Below are 25363 nucleotides of genomic sequence, written 5' to 3' on the forward strand. Positions count from 1 at the left end.
TACCTAGATCTTCCAGTCTGGGACCCTGGAGGTGGCACTCTGTAGATTCCCCTCACCAACTCTGGGTGTTCACAGCAAGGCAGGGGAGGGTTAGGCAGAGAGGGCCTGATGTAGACCCTTCTATTCTCTGGCACCAATGGGACGTGAGAGCCTGGAAACTTCCCCTGAGGCCCTTTGAGGCCCTTTCCCCCTCGCCCCTGAGGCGAGGTCAGCCAGGCTCCCTGGGTGCAATCACCATGCATTGTTCCCGGGCAGGGCAAGCAGGCCAGGTGACACCAGGTACAGGCAATTCACAGCAGCCTGTACCCAATGAATAATCAGCAAAGAATGACCACAGGAGGCCAGAGGAGCAGACAGGTGCCCAAAAGCCCAGAGATGCCCTCCAAGGCACCCAACACCCAGGGAGAAGGCCAGGAGAAAGGGCAGGGGAAGAATCATGATTTAGTTTGAATCTTGAAATTATCTGAGTGAAAATGACAGGCATAGGCAAGCTGAGATTAATGAAAGAAAATGAAAATTATATTTCTGCACATCTAAGTCATTATGCCAAAACTTTACATCTACTACAGGAATGAGCAAGAGAAAGGTGAAAAATGAGGCCTCTTGTCCCTGGCTTTTGGCCCCACAGAGTTTGCACCCTCACTCTGGGAGAGAAAGAATGGACCCACTGGACATAAGTGTGCTTACTCAAAATCAATGTACCCTCCGAAATAATTCAGGAAACAACTCTTGACTGACAACCACATTGTTTGTGGCTGTCCCCCAAAATGCTTTAATGAATGTTTTAGAAATGCACATGAATGAAATCAATTAAGTGGTAAGAGCACTGTAATTACCCATGTTGGCACCTTTCTTTGGCAACTGAGCGGCTCATTTCAGTTAATGATCTCCTAATTAGTAATATTTAACTTGGCTCCCATCTCCCAGCCTCTCCTCCTCTTAGCAGCAGGCTGTGTCACACGCTGAGGCTCACCTGCTTAGAGACCTTGGCCCAGGTTTTCTTCAGCCTGTAGATGGCACTTCTGTTTAAGGCCGAGGTGATCTCCAGCACGCCGTTGTAGTTGTGCAGGCATCGGCAGATGTCCGCCACTGCCACCCATTTCTCGATGGCGTTGGCACGGGAGCTGACATCAGCATAGTTCATTATCTGGGAGGCCACCAGGTTACTCATCTGAGACAATCAAAGAGCCCCGAAAGGCAGTCTAAGAGCCAAAGCAGTGCATTTAGGCAAAATATGTAAATTATCTGCAGACCTGTCAGGAAGGCAGGGTGTTGAGTAGCTTGAAGATCATATTCTACATTTAGATACCAACTTTCTAAAGAGACTAAAGTCTATAAGAATAAACTAATGAGCATCTGTTTGTCCTTTGAGTGAACAGAGGGGTTATCTGGATTCCCGCTTGTTGAGGGAAGAGATGATTTTGTTCCTCAGCAATTTTGATGGTGTCATTTCTAATAATTACTGAGGAAATGGGACAGAATAACCTAACGCCTGCGGAAAGGCAATGTCTGTAGATCATGGATGTCACTCCCTGGGGCCTTTCCCTTTACTCCTTGGCCCCCAACAGTGTGTGATTACTCACTCTGGGAAGCCACAGTTATCACAGAGAAAGAAAAAACACTTGCCCCCAGTTAGATCAAATTCTGAGCTGATTAACTCTCAAACCAGAATCACTTGGCTGCAAGGAAAAGAACATTTTCTTCATCTTATTCTTCACCAGCAGTTAAAAGGACCTATAGTTTTGAGGCTAAGTACCGTAATTTTATTACTGAAAGCCAGTTTAAGAAGCTCAGCTCTTGTAATATGGAGAAGAAAAAAAAACTGAAATAAGATTACCGTATTAACAAAGGGAATATAGGGCGTGTAATCTTATATCCATACACCAAATCTGATGGATTCACCCATTCTTTGATGATTCTGAAGACACTTAAGATCTCATAGTGCCTCAACACCATCACTGTGGAAATTCGCTAAAGCACCTACTGCAGTGCTGTTCATTGAGTGCCTGCGCATCCTTAGCGTGAGGAGAGGAATTATTTGGAATCCAGTTTGTTCTGGGAAGAAGTGGTTTTGTTAATCAGTAATTTCGATGAAGAAGTTCTTGCCAATAACTATTGAGGAAATGGGATAGAATAGATTTCTTTTAGGTGCTGGGAACAGAAAGACAAATCCATCCCTGACCTTAAGGCAATCTGAGCCTAGGTAGGTGGGAAGGGGAGGGTCGCAGATACATAAACAGGTAAATGCCATGCAGCAAAACACAAAGTTGAGTCTATTCACGGTGGGGTTTGGGAATACACAGGCAGCATGGGGCATCTGGTCTAGTACAGAGGAGGCTTCTAGGAAGAGGTTACGCCTGCATTGAGTCTTTTTTTTTTTTTTTCTGGAGGCAGGATCTTGCTCTGTTGCCCCAGGTGGAATACAGTGGCATGATTACAGCTCACCGGAGCCTCAATGTCCAGGGCTCAAGCGATCCTCTCACCTCAGCCTCCCAAGTAGCTGGGACCACAGGTGTGCACTACCATGCCTGGCTAATTTTTTGTATTTATAGAGACAGGGTCTCACTATGTTGCCCAGGTTGGTCTTGAACTCCTGGGCTAAAGCAATCCTCCCACCTCGGCCTCCCAAAGTGCTGGGATTACAGGTGTGAGCTACAGTATCCAGCCTTGCATTGAGTCTTAAAGGATCCAAGTATAAGAGCAAGGGGACAGAAGTGGGAGGGATGGTGTAATGGAGGATCTGGCAGCCATCTGAGGGGCACAAGGACTGGGAGAGGCAAGGGTGACAGATGGGCTGTGCTCTTGTATGACAGGTTGGGACCATATCCCTAAGGTAAGGGGAAGCCATTGGCAGATTTTTGTCAAAGGGAGGTAGATAATTAGATTGACCTTTCAGAGAAGTCATTCCTGTGCCACTGCATGCAGGATGGTTTAAGGTACATGGCTGTGCTTTGGTCTAGGATAGGCCAAGGTGGACATCTGGGCCAGAGGGACTCAGTGAGTTTAGAGCACAGGTGTATAACTCCACTTGTGATCACAGCCATGTAGCCATAACACGGAAGGCCATCACTTGGCTCTAAGCCACTATTGTCTGTAAAAGATATAATTGCCCTGTTGACACTGTACAGGAGCTCATGCCCAGAGAGAGAAAGAGTTAAGCTGCTGACCCTGAAGGCAAGTGAGAGCTGGCCACACAGCTGTGCGTGGGAGCGACTGGCTCAAGCAGCTGAGACAGAAGAGACAGCGTAAGAGAGCTGCTGATGAAAGAGCTGCTAATGAGACAGCTGCTGCTGAGAGCGCCTGCTGAACAAAATCATCTTTCACCTACCTACGGCCCCCTACGTGTTCTTTCAGGTATCCACCCACTCCCCTCAGACCTCAGCATGGGCTGGAACCTGACTCTGAACCTAACAGATGGATTGGAGGGCAGCGAGGTTGCAGGGGAGAGATGAGTCAGGAGCTCCTGGAGAGAAAGGGTAAAAGGCCACATCAAGGTGGTGGCAGCGGGGAAGGCAGGGTGGGGAAGAGCCTGAGACATATGTAGATTTAGGGTTTGCAAATATGTTGGGCAGTGGTAAGGGTGAGCTGGTAAGGGAGAAGATGACGTCTACATCCTGTGCTTGGGTGAGTGAGTGTATGGTGAGGCCACTACCCAAGACTGAGAACAGAGAGGACAATGAAGAAGCAGGCTTGGCGGCTCTGGGGTGCAGAGGAAAGGTTCCATCTGTAATTGTCAAGAATGCAATGTAGCAGTCGCCCCAGCAGAGGAGACATGTGGGTCTGGAGCCTGGGATCGAACCTCTCTTTGAGTGTCCATTATATCCCCTGTGTTGGTTCACCACAGGTAACAGAGGTGTGCTTCCCACAGCAGGGAATCTGTTTCTCAGGGCAGGGACTAGATGGGCCATGCCCTTGTCCTTTAGGCAGCAGCGGCACTGAAGCTCATTGTGTGGTAGCATTCACACAGCATCCACGTGCTTTGGGAAAAGCCTGCAGGAAACACTGTCTTGGGAATCTAAACTGTCATTTTTGCATTTTGATTCTAGATCACTTATTAATTTACCTATGGGGTTCCTGGTAGTTTGTTGTTGTTGTTTTTAAAATCATTATTCCTTTTACTATAGTTTAGTGAAACTGGAAAGGGAGGCTTCCCGTTGCCTGGATAGGCCAGAAGACACTCCCACACCTGTTACTTGTTCTACCACAGGACTAAGACTATGAGAACAGCACTAAGGAAGAGCGGGGAGGTATGAAAGCATCTCCCAATCTTACCGCTGGGGAAAAGCAGAGCTGTAAGATGGACTGACAGCTGGCCACTGCTGCACAGAACTATAGCAACAATGTGATTATGCTCCAAGAGGCCCCTTCCAACCCTGGAATGTAATTCAGGCTGAACGTTCAGTAATGATGAGGACTTAACACCAACCCAGCCTTACCGTGACCAACACCACCAGGGGCCAGTGACACATGTACTGTTCACTCTGTTAGTCAATATATGAACAGGAAGTAGTGATAATCATGATAAAAATAGGAACAGCAACCTGTACATTATTGAGCACTGGGTACCATCAAAGGTGAACCTTTTATGTCAGGAAGTTAATTGGACATTATTACATTACTGTGAGCTCTTAGAGATTTAAGCTTGTCTTCAATATCCCATCAATTCTGTTTAAAAGTGGGTGGCAGGCCAGGTGCGGTGGCTCACGCCTGTAATCCCAACACTTTGGGAGGCTGAGGCAGGCAGATTGCCTGAGGTCAGGAGTTCGAGACCAGTCTGGCCGACATGGTGAAACCCCTTTACTAAAAATACAAAAATATTAGCCAGGCATGATGGCATGCGCCTGTAATCCCAGCTACTCGGGAGGCTGAGGCAGGGGAATTGCTTGAACTAGGGAGGTGGAGGTTGCAGTGAGCCGAGATCACGCCATTGCACTCCAGCCTGGGCGACAGAGCGAGACTCTGTCTCAAAAAAAAAAAAAAAAAAAAAAGTGGGTGACAGAGTTGCTTTGTTTTAGAGGAGTCTTTAGACCCCAATATCCATCTTCTTGTGACACGCCCAAGGTTTTACTGTTACGGTTACTCACGTCATTGAAGTGTTGGCTGGTTTTCATAATGTAAGGAGTTCTTTCGTTTTTATCCAGCTTCATCCACCCCTGCCCAAGAAACTCCCTGGAAGTTCAAAACAAAACACAAAACCAATTAAGTTTTTAAAAATATGGTGGCTATGATCCTGGACAGTTGTCACGAATATTAGAAACATTCCATTTGACATGGCCTAGAATGGTTCCTGACACCTGCTGCTGTCAGCCTCACAAGTGAATTTTACCTCGGCTGTTGCAGTTTACCTCTCAATGCCAAAAAGGAAGATTCTTCAGTTTCCAGCTTTCTCTTATAAATGTTTGGAACTGTGTCCCTATTAGGATCCTATAAAGGCTTCTCTGAAGTTGGAAAACAAGAACCAACACAAGGGAAATAAAGAGGTTAAGTACTACCTTAGAAATCAAGACTATTTTCCCAGGATTAGCTTTTAAAAACATTAAGCCTTAGCAGAGGGTCCAAAAATTTCATCACTACCAAAAATGTTAGTCAGAAGCAGAATTTCCTCCCTCCACTCTGCGCTGCCTGCCATTCTCCTGGAGGATGCAGATTTCAAAGGCAGGGATTGTGTTTTGTTCTCCCCAGAGCTCAGGAGGGCGCACGTGGTCAGGGCTGAAAAGCGCTCCTTTTAGGCTTGTACCGCACGTTCCCCTGACCAGGCAGTTCAGCGGGGCAGAAGCTCCGCCTGGTCAGATGGGCTGTCTTCAGGGCAGCATCCCTGATCATTCACTTCATTCCTGAGCAGGTCACCAGACACAGCAAGAAACAAGGGACAAGTGAGATGGAGCATACAGGAATTATTTTGTATAGTCATTAAAAACACTCGAAATTACTCTGATACTTAAGTTGACTAAGTCCCTGGGCAAGGTTCTTTGTCCCTTGCTGTTGTTGGTCCTGCTCCCATCCTGTAGGGTGCTGGACACAGAGGCGTGCCAGTTCCATGGATGGAAACAATTGGTAGATACTCACACAGGAACTGGGGGGACAGACATACACACAACCTGCCTTAGGAATAATGTCAACTTCTAAGACAGCTAGAGCAGCCAAGCCCTGCTGCTGTGGGGGGTGGCACTCACTCGTAGGGAATGCTTCTGAAAATGACATGGTCCAGGAGGGTGATCTGTTCTGCCAGCTCCATGGCCGACAAGGACTCAAAGCATTCGGCCTTCATGCAGTCAGTCTGCAAGAGATGAGGGAGGGAAATGAAACACCCAGGAGAGGGCGCCTGCCATCTCATTGCAGGTCAGTGAGGCAGACAGCTGCATGTGTGGAAGCATGAAGTTCACCACTAAATTCTAACTATGAAAAAAATGGCAGAAAGCTAAAAGTATCAAAGCCAACATGAATATCTTAGACCAACTGCTAGACCCCACACCAAATGTGGTTCATCTCACAGAGCTTCACAGATAGGACAGAGGGCCTAATACTACAACACTCCTTGATCAGTTACAAGCATATTGCTCGCCTTGGAGAGCTAGTTTGCACATAGTTGTGCTAGATAAAAATGTGGTCAGACTTACCATTTGAATTATATCCTCTAATTTTAGGTGGATGTCATCTTGGTCATCTTGTGAAAGAGCCCTGAAAAAGATATCAAATTATCCTCCATGAAAAAAAAATAGACAACCTAGGAACAAAACTACAAATGCAGTTTGGTTTTCCCTGGATGGGAGGTCTGAGGATTTGGGTCTACAAGGCCATGCAGCACAACCAACTGCTGAGCTGGAGATGAGCAATCCCCAAACAGAAAACATGCTCAAGGCATGACAGAATCATCAGGACAGCTGATTTAGAACAAAAAGGCAACCTGTTACATACAAGGTTGTAAATGAAACAACCACCGTCACAGTGAGTCTGAGGGTGAGCTGGGTGTGCTCTGAGTTACCATCCATAATGTAAAATGGAGCATCCTCTAATGCTATCAGCCAGTTGTACTCCTAGGCCTGAGTGCCCTCCTCCCCACACCTCTATCCCCTACCGTGGGCTTTCCCTGCCCTCACAGAGGCAGGAGACGCAGGGCCACCCCTTTCTCAAGCTTACGTAGACCAGAAGCACAGGGGGTTCCTATGTGGCAAGACTCTGAACAATGCCAGGCAGGAGCCAGCAGATAGCTTCTTCCCCCTTGCATTCCAGATGGACTTTCCTCAGACACTTTTGGCCCTGAATCTCATACATGTTATTCAGCTCTCAATAAATATCTTTTTAAAAAATAAATGATGAATGAATGAATGAGTAAATGAATAAACACAAGTTAATACTTTAGATACTGGTTTCAGAGTAGAGGGTATTTTTGGGCAACAGACGTTCAGAGTCCAGGAAAACTGGAGTCCAGTAGGCATCCAATTACGTAATTTGCCATTGGAGCCAGGCATTTTATGTTTTCCAAAAGGAAGGCACAAGCACATACTAAAAGCATTAAAATAGTAGGAGGGCAGATCATGAGGTCAGGAGATCGAGACCATCCTGGCTAACACGGTGAAACCCTGCCTCTACTAAAAATACAAAAAATAGCTGGGCAGGTGGTGGGCACTTGTAGTCCCAGCTACTCGGGAGGCTGAGGCAGGAGAATGGCATGAACCAAGGAGGCAGAGCTTGCAGTGAGCCGAGATAGCGCCACTGCACTCCAGCCTGGGCGACAGAGCAGGACTCAGTCTCAAAAATAAATAAATAAAATAAAACAAAATAAAATAGTTAAACGGTCCCAAACCATGTACTCTGCTGGAGGAAGCTACTTTTAGTAAAAGGCAAAAGATTTATGCGATATGAAGAGAAACTAGAGTAAGAGGAAGCTACTTTTAAAAGAAGTAATGATGATGTGATGTTCTGTTGTGTTCTGAGTTGATTAAAACAACAGCCACAACCCTCAAACATATAATATCAACAGAGATGGCTTCCTGTATGCCCGCTCTATGCCAGGCATGTGCTAAACATTTGACATGCACTATCTCCTGTATCCTAACAAATCCCTTCCAAGGGATTGTTATACAGGACAGTAGATAATGCAGGCATTGTGATCTCCGTTTTACAGATAAGGAAACAAAAGCTCAAAGACACTGACTAAGTTGCTCAGGGTTGTGGGCCCTTCCTTTACTCTGCGCTTCTCTTAAGCAGGCTCAGGGAAGGCATCTCTTCAAGGGTCCCACACACAGCACACAGTCAATAAACACAACTCCCTTCCCTCGGCTGTCTGAAGGGGGAGCAGGAGCCTTCTAGATTATACTAGTAGCAGCCCTCTTATCGGCACTTAGCCATATTATTTGTGCGTAGAAAGAAATAGTCATTTTATCTTAAAGGGCAGATTAAGATGAGGAAAAAATAAGTTAAAGCTAACTCTTTCTCCAAAGCCTATTAAATTACATGTAAGGGTTACACATGGGAGATAAAAGTGACTTTTCCGAAAGGGCACGTCATCTTTTCCACCATTCTAGGTTCCTGGAGAGAGATCTGTGGCTCCATAATTATGTGTACCAGTGGGAAAGATCTTTTTATGAAGCTGGGTAATATCTTTCCCTTGGAAAGAAAAAGTCAAAAAGTTAGTTAGCTCCCATCAAATGTTCCTCTTCTCAATGATTTTACCCTCATTTTCCAAGAGGCACTGTGGTGCCATTAAGTTACCTAACATTTTATGCCTTCCCGTTGATGCTATGTGGGGTTTGGGGATGACTTTTCTATGACCTGAGCCCATCACAGTTGAACATCCAAGAAGTTAATCACTATTTCTTTTCATTTTGTGGCATGTTGGGTATCTAGAAAAACTCTACACTGAATAGATTTTGAAGACAGCTAGTTAGAAAACTTTGGAGGAGGAGAGATGGTATTTTAGAAATATAAGTTTTGAATACAGGTTTTTATTTACAAACAGGGCAACAAACTATATATGGCAATTAAGTGTATTCATCATCAAGTGACGCCTGTGAGACTGTGAGTCAGGGAGGCTTCATTCAAAAGAGCATTTGCTTTATTGCATTAATGTAACCTATGCATGAAAACATGTTTTATGTTCATATCTCTTAGATGTCAGGAATGCATATAAATCTCTAAATGTCAGGGCTGCACTTAACCACCATATGATATGTTTTTTATCTCTCACAGTCATAGCCTGTATTTTCTAGAGGGCATGGTTCAGAATTCTTTCCCTTCAGATGTGGAGGCCTCTGCACTTCTGGTTCAGTTCCAATAGAGAAAAGATTTGCTTCTAGTCTTCTGGCGATGCTTGGGCATTGATGAACATTCCAGGATCCTGGGTTCCCCATCACCATCACTACCACGTCTATCAGCAGTATCATCAGTTTAATAATTGTGCATTTATAATGAAACACCAAATAAAAGGAAATGGGATTATCCAAGTTGTATGAATAGAAAACTCCTCTTTCAGTTAGGGTAGTCCAAAAACAGAGCCACGAGCAACCAGTGTCTGTCCTGGGATTGGTCCACACTCTCTTTGTGTGGAAAAGGTGATGAAGCCTAAAGAAAGTTGAGTTGACTAAGATCCAGCCTGGTTTCACTTGGGCCATATGGCCTTAACGGCAGAAACTACTTTTTCCAGGAACTACTGTCAGTGCTTCTAACAGTAATAATACTCACTTTACTACGAGTGCTAATGACTTTTCAGGCATTGTGTTAACCTCCTTACACATTTCACATCATGTACTCTTCACAACAACCTAATGAAGTAGCTATTATGAGTCCCACTTTATAAATGAGGAAACAGGTTTGGACTGGTTGAGAACCTGACATCCATAAATGGCCAAGCCAAGATTTAGCCTTGTGACATCCTGCAAAAGGTAGAATCAGACTCTGCTCAGTGTTGTAGTTTCAAGCTCTACTGCCTACTAAAATTTCTATTCCCTATCAATCTGACACTGCTAACTCTCAGGTCATTATTCAGCAGAAAGAATTGGCGCATCTGAAGCCTGATGAATAATCAAGACCTGGGATGGCAAACAGGATTCATCTTAAGAACCAACTCCAACTGACTGACGTCTGAGGTCACCTCTTGGTGCAGAGAGAAAGCTCTCAGAATTGATGGGTAAAGTCTGGCATGGGCGTCTTGAGGGGATTGGCAACAAAAGGCCCTCATATTGGTTGATCCTGACAGTTTTTCCCAGCCTGAACACCCTCACTTCCCTGATAGCTATTTAGTCAAATATCCCTAGGGGCACAAACTTCCTGAATCTAGTTTTTAAATATTAGTGTTTTAAATGCAAAGAGCATAACAAACTAGTTATGAAGAGAAAAGAAACAGTAATCACTCAGAGTCCCTCATGCACTGAAACCAGGCTTCACCTCAATATGTACTTACAATTTTAAAATCTGAAAACAGACACAGTAATGGAATCCCTGGGCTTACTTAGATGTTTTCATAGAATGGAAAAAGTGAAGAAGGCCCCTAACTGTTTCCTAGGGCTGCCTTAATAAAATCCCACAAACTGGGTGGCTTAAAACAACAGAAATGTATTGTCTCACCTTCCAGACAGAGGTCTGTAATCGAACAGTCAGCAGGGCTATGCTGCCTCTGAATCCTGGAGGGGAACCCTCCCTTGCCTTTTTAGCTGCTGGTGGTTTGCCAGCAATCTTTGGCTTTCTTTGGCTTGCAGCTGCATAACTCAGTCTCTGCCTCCAATCTTCAGATGGCATTGTCTGTGTCTGTCTTCCATGGTTGACTTCTTATAAGGACACCAATCAAAGTGGATTGAGGTCCACTCTACTCCAGTACCTCCACCCTACTCCAGTACCTCATCTTAACTGATTACACTGGCAATGGCCTTATTTCCAAATGAGGTCCATTTTGAGGTATGGGAGGCTAGGACTTCAATATATCTTTTAGGGGGTAGGGAGATACAATTCTACCTGTAAAAGACCCTACACCAAAGAACGGTCTGGCTATGGGATCTTCAGCTAATGGGGGCTAAGAAAGACTTACAGGCCAGTTGCTAACACATCACAAACCAACATCTGGTGTTGCTGCATCAGGGAAGGACTTGCAAAAACATGGACTGAGCTAAAATAGACTGCCTGTGGATGACACAAACATTCTGGATAACATGTAACAAGGAGACAATGCAGCCAAGCTTCGAGGAAAGGAAGGGTCATTTCTAGAGGTTGTAAATGAAGAGGGAACTAGAAATGAGAGTGGTAAAGAAGTACCAGACCCTGGCAGAGAGATGCTGGGCTTCCCATCCCTAAGCACGGACAGAGGACGTACTTATGAGTGAGCTGGGAAGCTGCAACTGAAATGTCTGCACAAAGCTAGCAATGGCTGCCCTTTCCACATAGAGTGGACAAAAAAAAAATCCACCCACCAGTTCAAGAAGCTATAAGAAAGCTTGTTACCCACTTGGATACTGGGTACAACAACTATGGACACAATCTCTAGCAGTACACCCAAAGTTGAAGCCTTTATCACATAGAAGTGTGGAGTCATACCTTATACAATCCCCCATAGTCATACCACCTACGTGATGTGGAAATCCTAAACTGACAAGCTGTAGAAAAGCTGGTTGAGGACCAGTGAAATGAGCCAAAGAAAATTCATAACTACTCTGTGATGTCACATCCACATTTTAGGTGCACGAGACTCCCACAGACACAACCACACTCACAAACACGAGCTTACAATAAACAATTACAACCCACAGGAGGAAACATCATCTCTCTTTGATGCCTGCTGGACTTGCAGGAGAGGCTCCTCAAGGGTTCCTTTCTTTAACTGTTTGTTCTATAGTAAACTGCTGTCTGCCTCCATAAATAACAGCAACTGCACTCCACACGAGTTATACCACCCCGTCCCGAGTCTTCCTGAGACAGCAGACCCCAAATTGCCCCCAGGAAAGAGAAGATAATACATAACACTTTACTGCTGAGAACATAGTCCCCACTGTCCCCAGGATTCTAAGATTTATTGGCTCTTATTTTCTATGAACATAGCAGGAATCAACCAATGTCATCTAGTCGGCATCTTCAGCTGCCTTCACCTGAGGATATTCGCGGTGGCTTTCCTTTCTTGGGGAAGAAGGTCTGGGTCTCGCAAAACTTCTTCTAGCAAATTTAGGACATTCATCTTTAGTTCATTGTTGAGTTCGAAATCCTGTAAAATAAAATAAATCTTTTTAAATTTTAGTTTTGAAAGGGTTAGCTCTATGACACATGACACCATTCTCCATGATAAATTCTCTAGAAGCTAGGTATGGAAATTAAAATGTATGGACCCTAGAGTTCCCTGCCACACCTAGGGTCCCGATTTAATTGGTTAGGAATGGTGGTCTGTTATTGGTAGTTCTGACAGGCTCCCCTGGGGGCTCCCCAGGGGGTGCAAATGTGCAGTCAGTGTTGAGAACAACTGCCTCTAGGAACAGCCATTGGGAAGGGTCCTTAACAGAGCTTACGAGGCCCTGGCCCACCCCTCCAGCCTCTTCTCTCACACTGCTTGCATCCCTGTGGCCTGCAACACATACCATGCCCCCAACACACACCACGCCCCCAACACACTCACACTGTCCTAGACTTAACAAATGCCTTCAGTTCCTCAAGAGATATGTGCTTCTCATAGCCTGGAACACTATGCCACCTCCATACATGTATTTCTATTCATATTTTGGGCCTAGGAGGTGATATGCACTCTCCCTGGAGTCTTCTTAATTCACCCAGTGGGATTGGGAGCTTTTCTTTGTGCACTCATGGCACACGTAACTCACGGCTGTCAACTCCCTGTATTCCATTGCAAGGGCCAATTTAATTGCCTGGCTTTTTTCTGGACCATGAGTAAGATCAGTAACTGTGACATACCAGTATCTCAAATAATATTTGCTGCAAGAATAAAATCTGTCATTTAAGCAGTAACTTGAATGAAAATATGCTAAGGCTATCAATATCTATATCTACATCAATATAGATATGCTAAGAGCTAAAGAATGATACAGACTAATGGGGCCACGTCGAATGAACATAGAAGTGAGATTGAAGAGGCACCCACTGGGGAAAGTTGGGACAATATGAGCATCAAAATGAATAATGAGAGTAATAAGCAATAACCAGTTTAATAAGAAGAACCTGTAAGTCCTTATCGATATTGATGCTCACAAAGACAGACAGACTTTAAAAAGGTAGAAAATAAAACTATTCTTCTTCTTCTTCTTTTTTTTTTTTTTTTTTTTTAAATCACAGGGTCTCTCTCTGTCACCCAGGCTGGAGTGCAGTGGTGTGATCATAGCTCACTGCAGCCTCAAATTCCTGGGCTCAAGGGGGTCCCCCACCTCACCCTCCCAAGTAGCTGGGACTACAGGTGTGTGCCACCATGCCCAGCCAATTTTTAAATTTTTTGTAGAGACAGGGTCTTGCCATGTTGCCCAGGCTGGTCTCAAGCTCCTGGGCTCAAGTGACCCTCCCATCTCAGCCTCCCGAAGTGCTGGGATTACGACCATGAGCCACTGCACCCAGCCTAAAGCTATTCTTTATAGTAGAATTCCAAATAGTAGATGCAGAGAAATAAATGAGTTAGAAAATCACCATTTTCTTTTTTTTTTTTTTTTTTTTTGAGATGGAGTCTCACTCTGTCACCCGGGCTGGAGTGCAGTGATGTGATCTCGGCTCACTGCAACCTCTGCTTCCCGGGTTCAAGTGATTCTCCTGTCTCAGCCTCCTGAGCAGCTGGGATTACAGGTGCGTGCCACCACGCCTGGCTAATTTTTGGATTTTTAGTAGATACAGGGTTTCACCATGTTGGCCAGGCTGGTCTCAAACTCCTAACCTCAAGTAACCTGCCTGCCTTGGCCTCCCAAAGTGCTGGGAGCCACCGCACAGGCATGAGCCACTGCACCCGGCAAAAAATCACCATTTTCAACCAAAGCAGTAATCACTGATTCAGGCAAGGATCATGACTGAATGCTAAAATGGTTGAATGAGGTGTATTAGAGAACAGAATTAACAGTGTCAGAGTACACCTCAGAGATTACTTATTAATTACAAAGGGAGAATCTGGCAGATAACACCTTACCCCAAGTGATCAAAGTTACCATCCCCCATGATGGAAGAAACCAACATCATATGTCTACTAATGTAATGCTCTGTAATGTAATACATCCTTAGTATTTCTGCCTAAAATGCATAAGTTGATCTAATTTTGAAGAAGCATTGGCCTGTACTCTTCAGAAATGTCAGTGTCATAAACAACAGAGACAAACTGAGGAACTCTTCCAGCTCAAAGGACACCAAAGGGATAACAGCTAAATGCAACCTGTGAACCTGGAGTCAAGAAGCGAATGCTTTAAAAGGGCATTACTATGACAACTGGCAAAAATGGAATCAGGACTATGCACTAGTAGAGAGCATTCTGCCAATCTGAAATTTTCCTGAATTTGATCATTTTACTGTTGGCTATGTAAGAGCAGGTTCTTCACTTATACACTATTGGTGGGAATGCAAATTAGTTCAGTCCCTGTGGAAAGCAGTTTGGAGATTTCTCAAAGAACTAAAAATAGAACTACCATTTGACCCAGCAATCCCTGGGTATATACCCAAAGGAAAATAAATTGCTCTACCAAAAAGAGACATATACTTGCATGTTCATTGCAGCATTATTCATAATAGCAAAGACACAGAATCAACCTAGGTGCCCATCAACGGTGCATTAGCTAAAGAAAATGCGGTATACATACACCATGGAATACTATGCAGCCTTAAAAAATGAAATCATGGGCCAGGTGCGGTGGCTCATGCCTGTAATCCCAGCACTTTGGGAGGCTGAGGCGGGCGGATCACGAGGTCAGGAGATCGAGACCATCCTGGCTAACACGGTGAAACCCCATCTCTACTAAAAATATAAAAAATTTGCTGGGTATGGTGGCAGTCACCTGTAATCCCAGCTACTCTGGAGGCTGAGGCAGGAGAATGGTGTGAACCTGGTAGGCAGAGCTTGCAGTGAGCCAAGATCGCGCCACTGCACTCCAGCCTGGGTGACAGAGCGAGATTCCGTCTCAAAAAAAAAAATCATGTTCTTTAAAGCAACATGGATGAAGATACAGGCCATTATCCTAAGCAAACTAATGCAGAAACAGAAAACCAAATATCACATGTTTTCACTTATAAGTGGGAGCTAAATCTTCGGTTCATGTGGACATAAAGATGGCAACAGTGGACACTGGGGACTCCAAAAGGAGGGAGGGAGGTGGGGGCAAGGGCTGGAAAACTTCCTATTGTATACTATATTCACTATCTGGGTGATGAGATCAATAAAGCCCAAATCTCAGCGCCACACAAAACCTGCACATGTACCCCCTGAACTAAAATAAAAATGCAATTAAAAAAAATAACAGGTTTTTGTTCTTAGAGGGAGTCTGGGGAGAGAGAGAGAGAATACATGTTAAACATGTGAATGATTTCTGAGGGATTCTAGATGTGTATCAGTGTACTTTCTTTTATTCTGGCAATTTTTCTCTCAAAAAATTTTCAAGGTAAATGTTGGGAAAAAAAGAACAAAAAGGTAGAATTGTGTCTCTTTCATTACTTAATTAAATGTATCCTTATAAAACACGTGCAGGCAGCAGAGAGGAATTGTTAGGTATTCAGAGATGAACTGAACACTGCAAAGTCCTGCTTTTGAGGATCTTACTCTGATAGACTATATCTTTATATGTACAGACATGAGTGTTTATTTTCCCCCATATAAAGTTACTTATTATAATTACATTTTAACTTTAAGGAAAGTAATTTTGAAGCACTGACATTCTGAATCCTTTTAAATGATTGGAGAGAACATTGTTAATTGCAACGAATCAGATAAAAAGAAAAGAGCAAGATTTTACTATATTTGGTAAAAACGATTAACAAGATCATAATTTCACAAATTGTAGACAATGCCAGTCTAATCTAATTTGAATTTAGTATTTTTGTACATCAGTAGGGTGGCACATGGTGTAATAAATTATTCCCAATATTTTACTTTTCACTGTTTGACCATAGTCCCAATTCTTCAGACACAAGAGCCACTGGGACCCAGGAGCAACATAGATGTCAATATCTCATCAATATTAAGGCTTCAGATGATGTTTTCCTAAAATGTCACCTATTTATTGCCAAACACCTTTTTGCTATTAGTTTTTTAAAATATACATAAAGAGAAGAGAGTAATAGTTTGCCAGTGTTCTTTCCTTTGGTTCCACTCTCTCCCTCATTTCAAGGTAAAGGGATGTTTGTAAACGGTTAATGCTCTCACCTTCGTCAATCTTTGTGCACTACATTCTCAGCCATCAGGACTTTATTTCCTTAATGAATATTTCACATATATTAGTGAGACAACTGAGTCCTCATGTAGCTATGTCAGGTCTCTAATGATGCAAATAATCTGATTATCATAAATGCACGATTAGTGTGAAGGATATCAGGTTACTGTTTAGACAGTGCTGAGGGCCAATTAGTGGTTTAATCAACCGGCATTAGTGAGTACCTACTGTGCCCCATACTGGGCTCAACGGGGGAGCGGGGAGTGGGGTGGTGGGACGCTTCTGGGGCCCCAGGATGGCAAATGTGGGAAAGGTCTTGTTAAGAAAAGCATAATGTAATTTTATTATTTTGAACTCTGGGAAGACTGGTCTGAGAGGGACCTTTGAAGGACTTAATGAAATCTGCCAAGACACTATTTGAAGCATGACAAATGGTCGCAGTTGAATAGTTGCTTTGCTGCTGATGATATAAATCAGACTCTGATATAATGCAAAGCAGAATCTCTGATAGCGGAGTATGAAATGGAAGAATTTTTGCCATCCATAATTTTCACTTACATTTGCACAGGTTTTTACAATGTACAAAGTGACCTTTAGTATATAATTTTTTGTTGTTATTTGTTTGCTTTTGAGACAGAGTTTCACTCTATTGCCCAGGCTGGAGTGTGGCACAATCTGGGCTCACTGTAGCCTCTGCCTCCCAGGTTCAATGGATTCTCACACCTCAGCCTCCCGAGTAGCTGTGACTACAGGCGCACACCACCACGCCCAGCTAATTTTTGTATTTTTTGTAGAGATGGGGTTTCGCCATGTTGGCCAGGCTGGTCTCGAACTCCTGACTTCAAATGATCTGCCCTTCTTGGCCTCCCAAAGTGCTGCGGTTACACGCGTGAGCCACGGTGCCCGGCCGTGTATAAAATTTTAATCCTTCCTTAGCTGACCCAGCATCAGACAAGTCAGGAACCATCATCTCATGGTCTCCCGTCACATATGGGCCACAGAGGCTGAAGAGAGGTGATCACATGGGCTGAGATGAGAAGCATGGGGAAATGGAGGGGCTGGGACAAGAACACCAGTCCTTCTGACTCCTTCCTAGTCCTTTATACTTGCCCTTCTCAAACTGTCATGTGCACAGGGCTCACTAGGGGTTGTGGCTAAAATTAGATTCTGATTCAGGGGATCTGGAACAGAGATAAGGATTCTGCATTTCCAACAAGCTCCCGGGTGATGCTGATGCTGCTGGCCCGGGGTCCACCTTTTGAGTAGCAAGACCTTACATTACATTTGTTTATCTATCAAAAAAAAAAAAAAAGGTCACAAAAAAAACCTCAAAAAGTAAAAGAAATCTAGATCTTCTGATGTACTACCTAGAATGATTTTATTTTTTACAAATGCATGTAAAATACAGAATTGGTCATTCAAAAGTCCCTGTTGAAAATACAGTAGCTGCTCCTCAATAGAAAGAAATCTAAAGCAGCAAAAAGACATTTGCCCTATTTAAATCCAGAGATTAGTGATTCCTAGTGTCTGGCTGACAGCTATGTTGTAATTGTCCGGCATGTAATTATTGGCTACATTTCCCCAAGTCCTGAAACGGTGGAATAAGACGTACCCGAGCGCCTTCTCGGAGGCAGCAATCGAGGCGCCCACAAGATGGCGCTCCCGGGTCAGCATTGGCTCTGGCGCGGGCCCCTGGGTGGAGCCCGCAGGCCTGGAGGAGGGATGTCGCCTGCCCATGTTTATGACACGAAGCCGCACGAAGCCTCATGCGCCAGGAGAGCGAATCCATGGCACCCAAGAGACCCCGAGGTACTTATTGAAGTTATCAAAGCAACAGCGTCTAATTTAGTTTTTGTTTTCCAATTACTGAAGCAGGGATGTGGAGAGAGAGGATTCGAACGAAGAAACCGCCCTGCTCTCAAAGGTGGCGCGCTCAGAAAATGCAAGACGTTTATATTTCATTCTCTGAAAAGGAGCCCATAGCTCTTGTTCCTTCAAAAAGAATTACTGAGTAACTCAACAAACAACGCTCTGCAGTGGAGGCGGAGCAGCAGACTTCTGGGTGGGTTTGCACATGAAAGAAACATTAACAAAAGAAACCAAGAGAGGCTTGAGGAGGGCGTCCATCTGCAAGGGGCCCCCCTTGGGGACGCCCTACTGACCCTTAGGGAGGCTGGGCCTGGAAACTGAGGTCCAGAAACCACCTGCAAAAAGCAGGTAGTTCTGGCCACGAACAAGACAAAAACTGTCAAGTGATGGAGTGTAGCACCCAGCACACGCTTAGGAGCAAAACATTGTCCACCGATGATGCCAGAGTCTTCCAAGGGAGAGATGCTACTGTGAGATGAGTCTATTTTACCAAAATTGTATTGACTCTACTCAACATGTTCATAAATAATTAGGAAAATTAGCATTTTACCTGGATCGGTTAAAAAACAAAAAACAAAAAACAAACAAACAAAATCCTAAAGTAATTGTAAGTAAGACAGTGAGAGGTTGCCCCATGCTAGGTAATTTTTTTTTGAGACAGGGTCTCACTCTGTCACCCAGGCTGGAGTGCAATGGTGTGATCATGGCTCACTGCAGTCTTGACCTCCTAGGCTCAAGGGATTCCCGCCACCTCAGCCTCCCAAGTAGCTGGGACTACAGGCACATGTTACCATGCCCAGCTAATTTTTAAGATTTTTTTTTTTTTAGAGATGGGGCTCTCTCTATGCTGCCCAGGCTGGTCTCCAACTCCTGGGTTCAAGCAATCCACCTGCCTTGGCCTCCCGAAATGCTGGGATTACAGATGTGATCCACCACACCTGGCCACATTTTAGCTACTTTATTATCTCATTTAATCGTCAATAGCAATCCTGCAACATATTTACTATCATGATTTCCATTTTGCATATGGGGAAGTCCAGGTACAGAAAATCTAGGTATCTTATCCAAGGTCAGACAGTTAGCAAGTGGCAGGCCCATGACTTAGATCCAGGCTAAACTCTTGGCTAAAGCCTGAGTTTTTAAACTGCTTTTCTAACCACTCAACCTCTTGAGATAAAGCAACTATCGAGCTGGGCACGGTAGCTCATGCCAGTAATCCCAGCACTACGGAAGGCTGAGGCGGGTGGATCTACCTGAGGTCAGGAGTTCAAGACCAGCCTGACCAACATGGTGAAACCCCATCTCTATTAAAAAATACGAAAATTAGCTGGGCATGGTGTGGGCGCCTGTAATCCCAGCTACTCAGGAGGCTGAGGCAGGAAAAGCACTTGAACTCAGGAGGCAGAAGTTGCAGTGAGCCGAGATCGTGCCATTGCACTCCAGCCTGGGTGACAGAGTGAGACTCCATCTCAAAAAAAAAAGAAAAAGAAAAAAAGAAAAAAGCAGCTATCAGTGACTTAGTGGCTGCTGGCTTGGGGAAGGGAAGGCTGAAATGTCAAACAGTTGCGGAGCCTGGAACTATCTCCCTTCACTGATGACCATTTGAGACAGGGATCTGGAAACTGTGGTTTCCAGTCTGAATAAACTAGTTTGCATTAATGAGGCTAGATCATACACCAGAAAAATCATCTGCAAAGCAATAAATCAGATTTTCTAGCACTTTAAAACGAATCCCTGTTGATAGCTTAGGCATTTTAGAAATGATATTCATTCTTTCAGGAGAGCAGGGTAGTAATTAGTAATTTACTATACATGGCCAAGGGAACTCTAGGACATTGGGAAAATCTGATTCTATAAACACAGTTTGAGGCTAAAGAGAATTATGAGAGTAATTTTCTCAGTGTAATAAGTACAGTATATTCCTAACGGTGGCCAGAGGTTTTAAAAGGAAAGTGAAAATACTGCAGAGTGGATTAAAATCACACAAATAATTTTAAAATCTGGAACAAAGAGCTTATAAAGAAGGACTCAGGATGTGTTGAGCTCAAAAATAAGAGGTGGGGGGTTAATTTAATGATTTTCAAGAAAATGAAAAACATACTACTGTTTTCTGTCTTGACTACACAAGATGAAGAATTTAAATTGTGGTGTAGAGTTAGTTTAGACTCGGGCCAGTTTGTAAACTGGGAAGCTGAGGCAAAGGCACTGAATGATCATGATATATGCAAATCAGCCTTGACAGGTCTGGGGTACACAGGTTTGCATTCCTCATGTTCATGAACTAGAGACAACCTCCTAAACCAAGGTGGTTTTCAACTCTTCTGAGGAGAGGAGACCTTATTCAAAACTTTAACATTGAAACCCTCTTCCAGGGGAGATTGTGCTGGCTAAAACCTGGGATGAGAGCCTCTGCAGGGGACCCGCTCGCCTTGCCCACCGGCCACCACCGCTGGCCTGCCTGCGTCGGCGCCACCTTGGGGCAACAGGGACTCTGAATCAGGGCTTCTTGCTGGAAAAGTGAAAGGGTAGGGTTTTCTGGCATTTTCCATTGCCTAACTACAAAAATATTTTAAAAGCCTCATTGTTCACACGATGAAAAAGAACATTCTAATAGAAAAACATAAGGAAGGGCAATAAGTTTGGAATTAAACCCTACATAGCAATACGACAGTAATTCTAAACTTTCCAATACACGTTCAATACTTACTAGTCATTAACTACTCAGTAGGTTCTTGAATCTTCAAAGAGGAACAGAATGTAGAGAAAATATATGCCTGACAATCATCTGGGGACTTATGTTTCAGGTAGTAAAACCCACAGATAATTAAACCCCAAATCTGGTAAGCTCTGTGCCTTGCTCCTGGTCAGCCCTCAAACGTTTGTAGAATGAATGCATAAAAGTCCATGGGGGAGAATACTTGACTTTGAGACAAGTGGTAATAAGCTACCTAAGTTTTAAACTGGTGGTTTGGGAAATTAGTTTAGCAGATGTGAAGTGGGAGGCTACTGGGAGAAGGCACAGCGAAAATGTGGAAGATATGTTAGAACAAAAATAACTGGGAAGAGGCAAATGGCAATGAATGACACTAATTCAGTGAGAAGGAAAAAACCCATCCAGAAAACTATTTATTTGATCATTTGCTGACAAATGACTCTGCATTTGAATGACTGCGAAAATTCAGCCCCTAGTTCTGAACAGCTGTGCATACAGTAATGTTTAAATACTGCCCCACAACCCCGGAATCAGATCGCTTCCAAGCTTACATCTTTACGCCCCAAAAGGGAATCGGTCAGTTTAAAAAGCATTTACCAGAAAAAAAGAGAATTTTTTTTTTCAGATGCTGTGTTTTCCATTAGGTAGGTGGTAAATTTATACGGATTGTCGTTTTCAAGAAAATGACAAAGACCAGAGGGAAAATGAAAAGTCTGGAAGGGCGTCCTTTTATTGCCAATATTTAAAACTGTATTTAACTTTCTTAAATAATGCCCCCTGCCAATAAAATTATCTTTGAGCTTAACTCTAATATAACTAGAAAGTAGTCTATTAGTTATACTTTTGTTTTTACCCTGATCCATAGGAGGGATAAAGACTGATAAAGAAAGCTGGTGGGTGCATCCTTCCCTCCCCAAGGAGAAGATGCACTTAGAGTTACAGGAAGTAGCATCTTTGACATTCACCCAAGGAGAGACTTTATGCAAAGAGATTGGGAGCTATAAGTTAATGACATCTGAGAGCAGAGTGGAGAGGAGAGGAACACAAAGAGAAAGGCAACAAGCAAGGCAGAGCCGTGGGGCCTTGAGAACCAGTTGATAACACAAATGTTAAGTCAGCTCTTGGCATCCTGAGGCAGCTCTGAAGTGATGGAGAGCACCGGTCCAGGCCTGGTCGGATCAAACAAGGACCAGGTGATGTCAGGATCATTGTTCCCCATGCTGAGGGTTGCATGCCGCAGTCTCCAGAAATGCTTCCAAGGTCCAAGAGTGATTACAAGAGTGGGGAGACAAATTAGGAAAAATAAGGGCTCTCCATGGCACTTGCATCAGAAAACTCTTACAACAGAGATAAGAAGCTATGGAAGTACATAAAATTCCATCAACGAAATCCATCCACAAAAGGTTAAGGAATCCCACTAGTTCAATGGGGAAAATGTTTCTGTTTCGGCAGCTAATGAAAACGGAAAATCAGTGCCACTGAAGGCACACTTCCTAAAAGCTTAAATCTAGCTTATGCTAGCTTAATAAATCCTGCTGTAAATGTCTCACTGTAAGGAGAGTTTAAAGGATAACAATAGGGATGTATAAAAATAAGAAAAAACTTTGGTAAATAGTTCAAGGAACTAGGATTTTCTTACTTGGTTGGTTGTTTGCCTGGACCAGAGAAAAAGAATAAAAATCTATCTTTGGAATTAAAAAAAAGAAAAGAAAATCCATACTTATCAGATAATAGTTTCTTACATTTCATATTTTCCAGAGAGATATGACAAATAATTCATTTGTGCATTATAACTCCACACAGATAATTTTGCCAATTTTACAAATGTGGAAACTAGCAAGCTAACAATGGAATCCAAACTAGTGTGCAAGTTTCCAGGTTTCTCTCCTCATCTGAGACCTTTTTGACCCAGGAATCTCTGAAGAACTGAAGTGAAATGTGACACCTAAGGCATCTGTTCTGAGGGGAGAAGGAGAGGGCAGCGGTCAGTAAAAGATTACAGCAGGACCCAGCACTGCCGTAAAGATAAGAGTCAGCCTATGTGTCCAGGAAATCAGAAGGGGCCAAAAGGAACTGAAGTTGCTGGCCTATTTAAATTAAATGGAGCATTCTCTATTTCATTTGGGTGGCTGTCATGGGGAATCTGTTTGTGAACAAACAGTGGTGTGTGCCTGGTGGATGTTTGGGATCTCTTAGCTGAGATACGCAGAGGCTGACAGTGTCGACAGCTAGAAGTGAATGGGTGCTGATAAATAATAAAAGGATGAGACTGACATAAAAGTATGTTGGGCGCAGTGGCTCACACCTGTAATCCCAGCACTTTGGAAAGTTGAGGCGGGTGGATCACAAGGTCAGGAGTTCGAGACCAGCCTGGTCAATATGGTGAAACCCCATTTCTACTAAAAATACAAAAAAATTAGCTTGGTATGGTGGCACATGCCTGTAAACCCAGCTACTTGGGAGGCTGAGGCACGAGAATTGCTTGAACCTGGGAGGTGTAGGTTGCAGTGAGCCAAGATTGCACCACTGCACTCCAGCCTGGAGACAGAGCGAGACTCTGTCTCTGAAAAAAAAAAAAAAGTATATAGGCCATCGATTATCCTCTGACATGGTGATTGTATAAAATTATCTGTGGCTAGGCACAGTGGCTCATGCCTGTAATCCCAGCACTTTGGGAAGCGGAGGTGGAAGGATCACTTGAGGCAAGGGGTAGGTCAAGGCTATAGTGAGCTACGGTCGCACCACTGCCCTCCAGCCTGGGTGACAGAACAAGACCCCATCTCTTAAAAAAAAAAAAAAAGAAACACACACACATAGAAACAACAAAAAAACCATAAAACACCATTTGCAAGGTTGAAGCAGCAGACAACTCATCAGTCATTTAAAAACATTTCATAGCTGCTAGCATTTCACATTGAGACTAAATTTTATCTTCTTATTCCTGGTATCCCCATCAGTCCTACCAGCTGGGGACATGCCCAGGAGCCTCGTGGCACTCTGTGGCGCCTGAGCAGTGGGCAGCATCTCACCCACTTGTCAAGGTGGGATATCTGGGGTCTTGAGGCTTCAAGAACAGCGGGGGTTTCCTGGCTCTTCACCGCGGGCAGCTCTGACTGTACCTCCTGCAGGCAGGTGGCCTGGGGAGGCTGGCCGGGGCGTCTGCTGTCACCATCTCAGCCTGGGAGGTGCAGTGGTTGTCAGCAGGGGCACAGCACTCCTCCCTGCACCAGCCTTTAGCAAGTACAAATCCTTTGAGCAACACAAAATAGACTCAGGGTCAAAAGTAACTTTCCTAAGGAAAGATTGAGAAACAGGGAAAGCATTGGCAGTGTTGACATGTGCTATTCTCACTGTCCTGAGTCAGAAGCGGGTTTTTATGTTTCACATTTTGAGCGGTCTGCATCTCAACAGTTGGCCTGCAAGATGGAGAGGCTGCAAGATTGGGGGTTCCCGGCAAAAACTGTGCAGCCAGACGGCGGGGACTGAAACCTGCTGCTGCCATTTGCTATCAGTGGAACCTCAGGGAAATGGTTCAGTCTGAGCTTCCATTTCCCCATCTGTAAAGCAGTGGTAATAACAATATCGACCTCCTCTCCCTCAAACGAGTGGAGTCACAGTAAGTGACTTAATATTTGAAAACAACTTGAAACAGTGTCTGATATAAAGTAAGTGATACAGTATGTTATTTTTTTTTTAATTGGGTTTCTGTCATTCAGAATCCATCTTCACAGAGGAAGCTACCTACCTTCGTTCTAAGAATCAGGTTCTCAAGTCACCCATAAAAGACCATGTGCCCCATATCATAACTAAACCGATACCAAACTTCAGGCTGCTCCTAGATGACTTCTATGCAATTCAATGGTTCGTCCTCCTTGCTCAGAGTCCTAGTGACACACTTCTGCACTGGAAGTCTCATCCAGCCGTGGTGAAGGCTTAGGGAAAGAAGCTTTTAAAGTCTTGAACTTCTTCAGGAAGTGGGGACAAGAAGCCCTATTCACAGCAGAGAGGCATCTTTCTCCTATAAAGATCTCAAAGGTCAGGCCCCCATATGCTGAGATTGCCTTGCAAATGGAAGAGAAGATCTGCTCTTTAAGGGGCAGAGACCAGGCCAGGAGTGTGATGGAAAAGTACCCTGTGGCCAACTGACACGAGCCCGGATGGACGAGGAGGGCAGGGCTGGAAGCAGGCCAGGAGCCATCAGGAGAGGTGACAGCAGCAGTCCAGGAGCGTCAGGAGAGGTGACAGCAGCTGCCTGCTCAATAGCTGGTTGTTTCTTTCACTTTTCATTCTCCTGCCCACACCGAAAATTCTGTGCTGTGTTTGTCCTGGCCCAACCTCCATTTCAGATTTGGAACAATGAACAAACCTGAACTCAGTGCTCTAATTCAACACTGAATTTTGTGTTTCACTAGGCAATGCCAAATAATCAACAAAAAAATTTAGAAGCCGCCCCTGTCATCTGTCAAAA

At 44.1% G+C, this 25363-nt stretch overlaps 1 protein-coding gene across 4 annotated transcripts in view; it reads right to left on the reverse strand.

Moving 5' to 3' along the window:
• RASGRF2 (Ras protein specific guanine nucleotide releasing factor 2) overlaps positions 1-25363 on the reverse strand; it is a 278300-nt gene that overhangs the window by 16852 nt on the left and 236085 nt on the right. For all 4 annotated transcript variants that reach the window (XM_003822263.6, XM_034959856.3, XM_034959854.3 and 1 more), the window contains 5 exons: positions 12072-12184; positions 6618-6678; positions 6174-6277; positions 5085-5169; positions 974-1171 (listed from right to left, as the gene is read on the reverse strand). In XM_003822263.6, coding sequence (XP_003822311.1) covers positions 974-1171; positions 5085-5169; positions 6174-6277; positions 6618-6678; positions 12072-12184 — 561 coding nt within the window. The remainder of the gene's footprint in view (positions 1-973; positions 1172-5084; positions 5170-6173; positions 6278-6617; positions 6679-12071; positions 12185-25363) is intronic.

This window comes from Pan paniscus, chromosome 4 (assembly GCF_029289425.2).
Source record: "Pan paniscus chromosome 4, NHGRI_mPanPan1-v2.0_pri, whole genome shotgun sequence".
NCBI classification, from domain to species: Eukaryota; Metazoa; Chordata; class Mammalia; order Primates; family Hominidae; genus Pan; species Pan paniscus.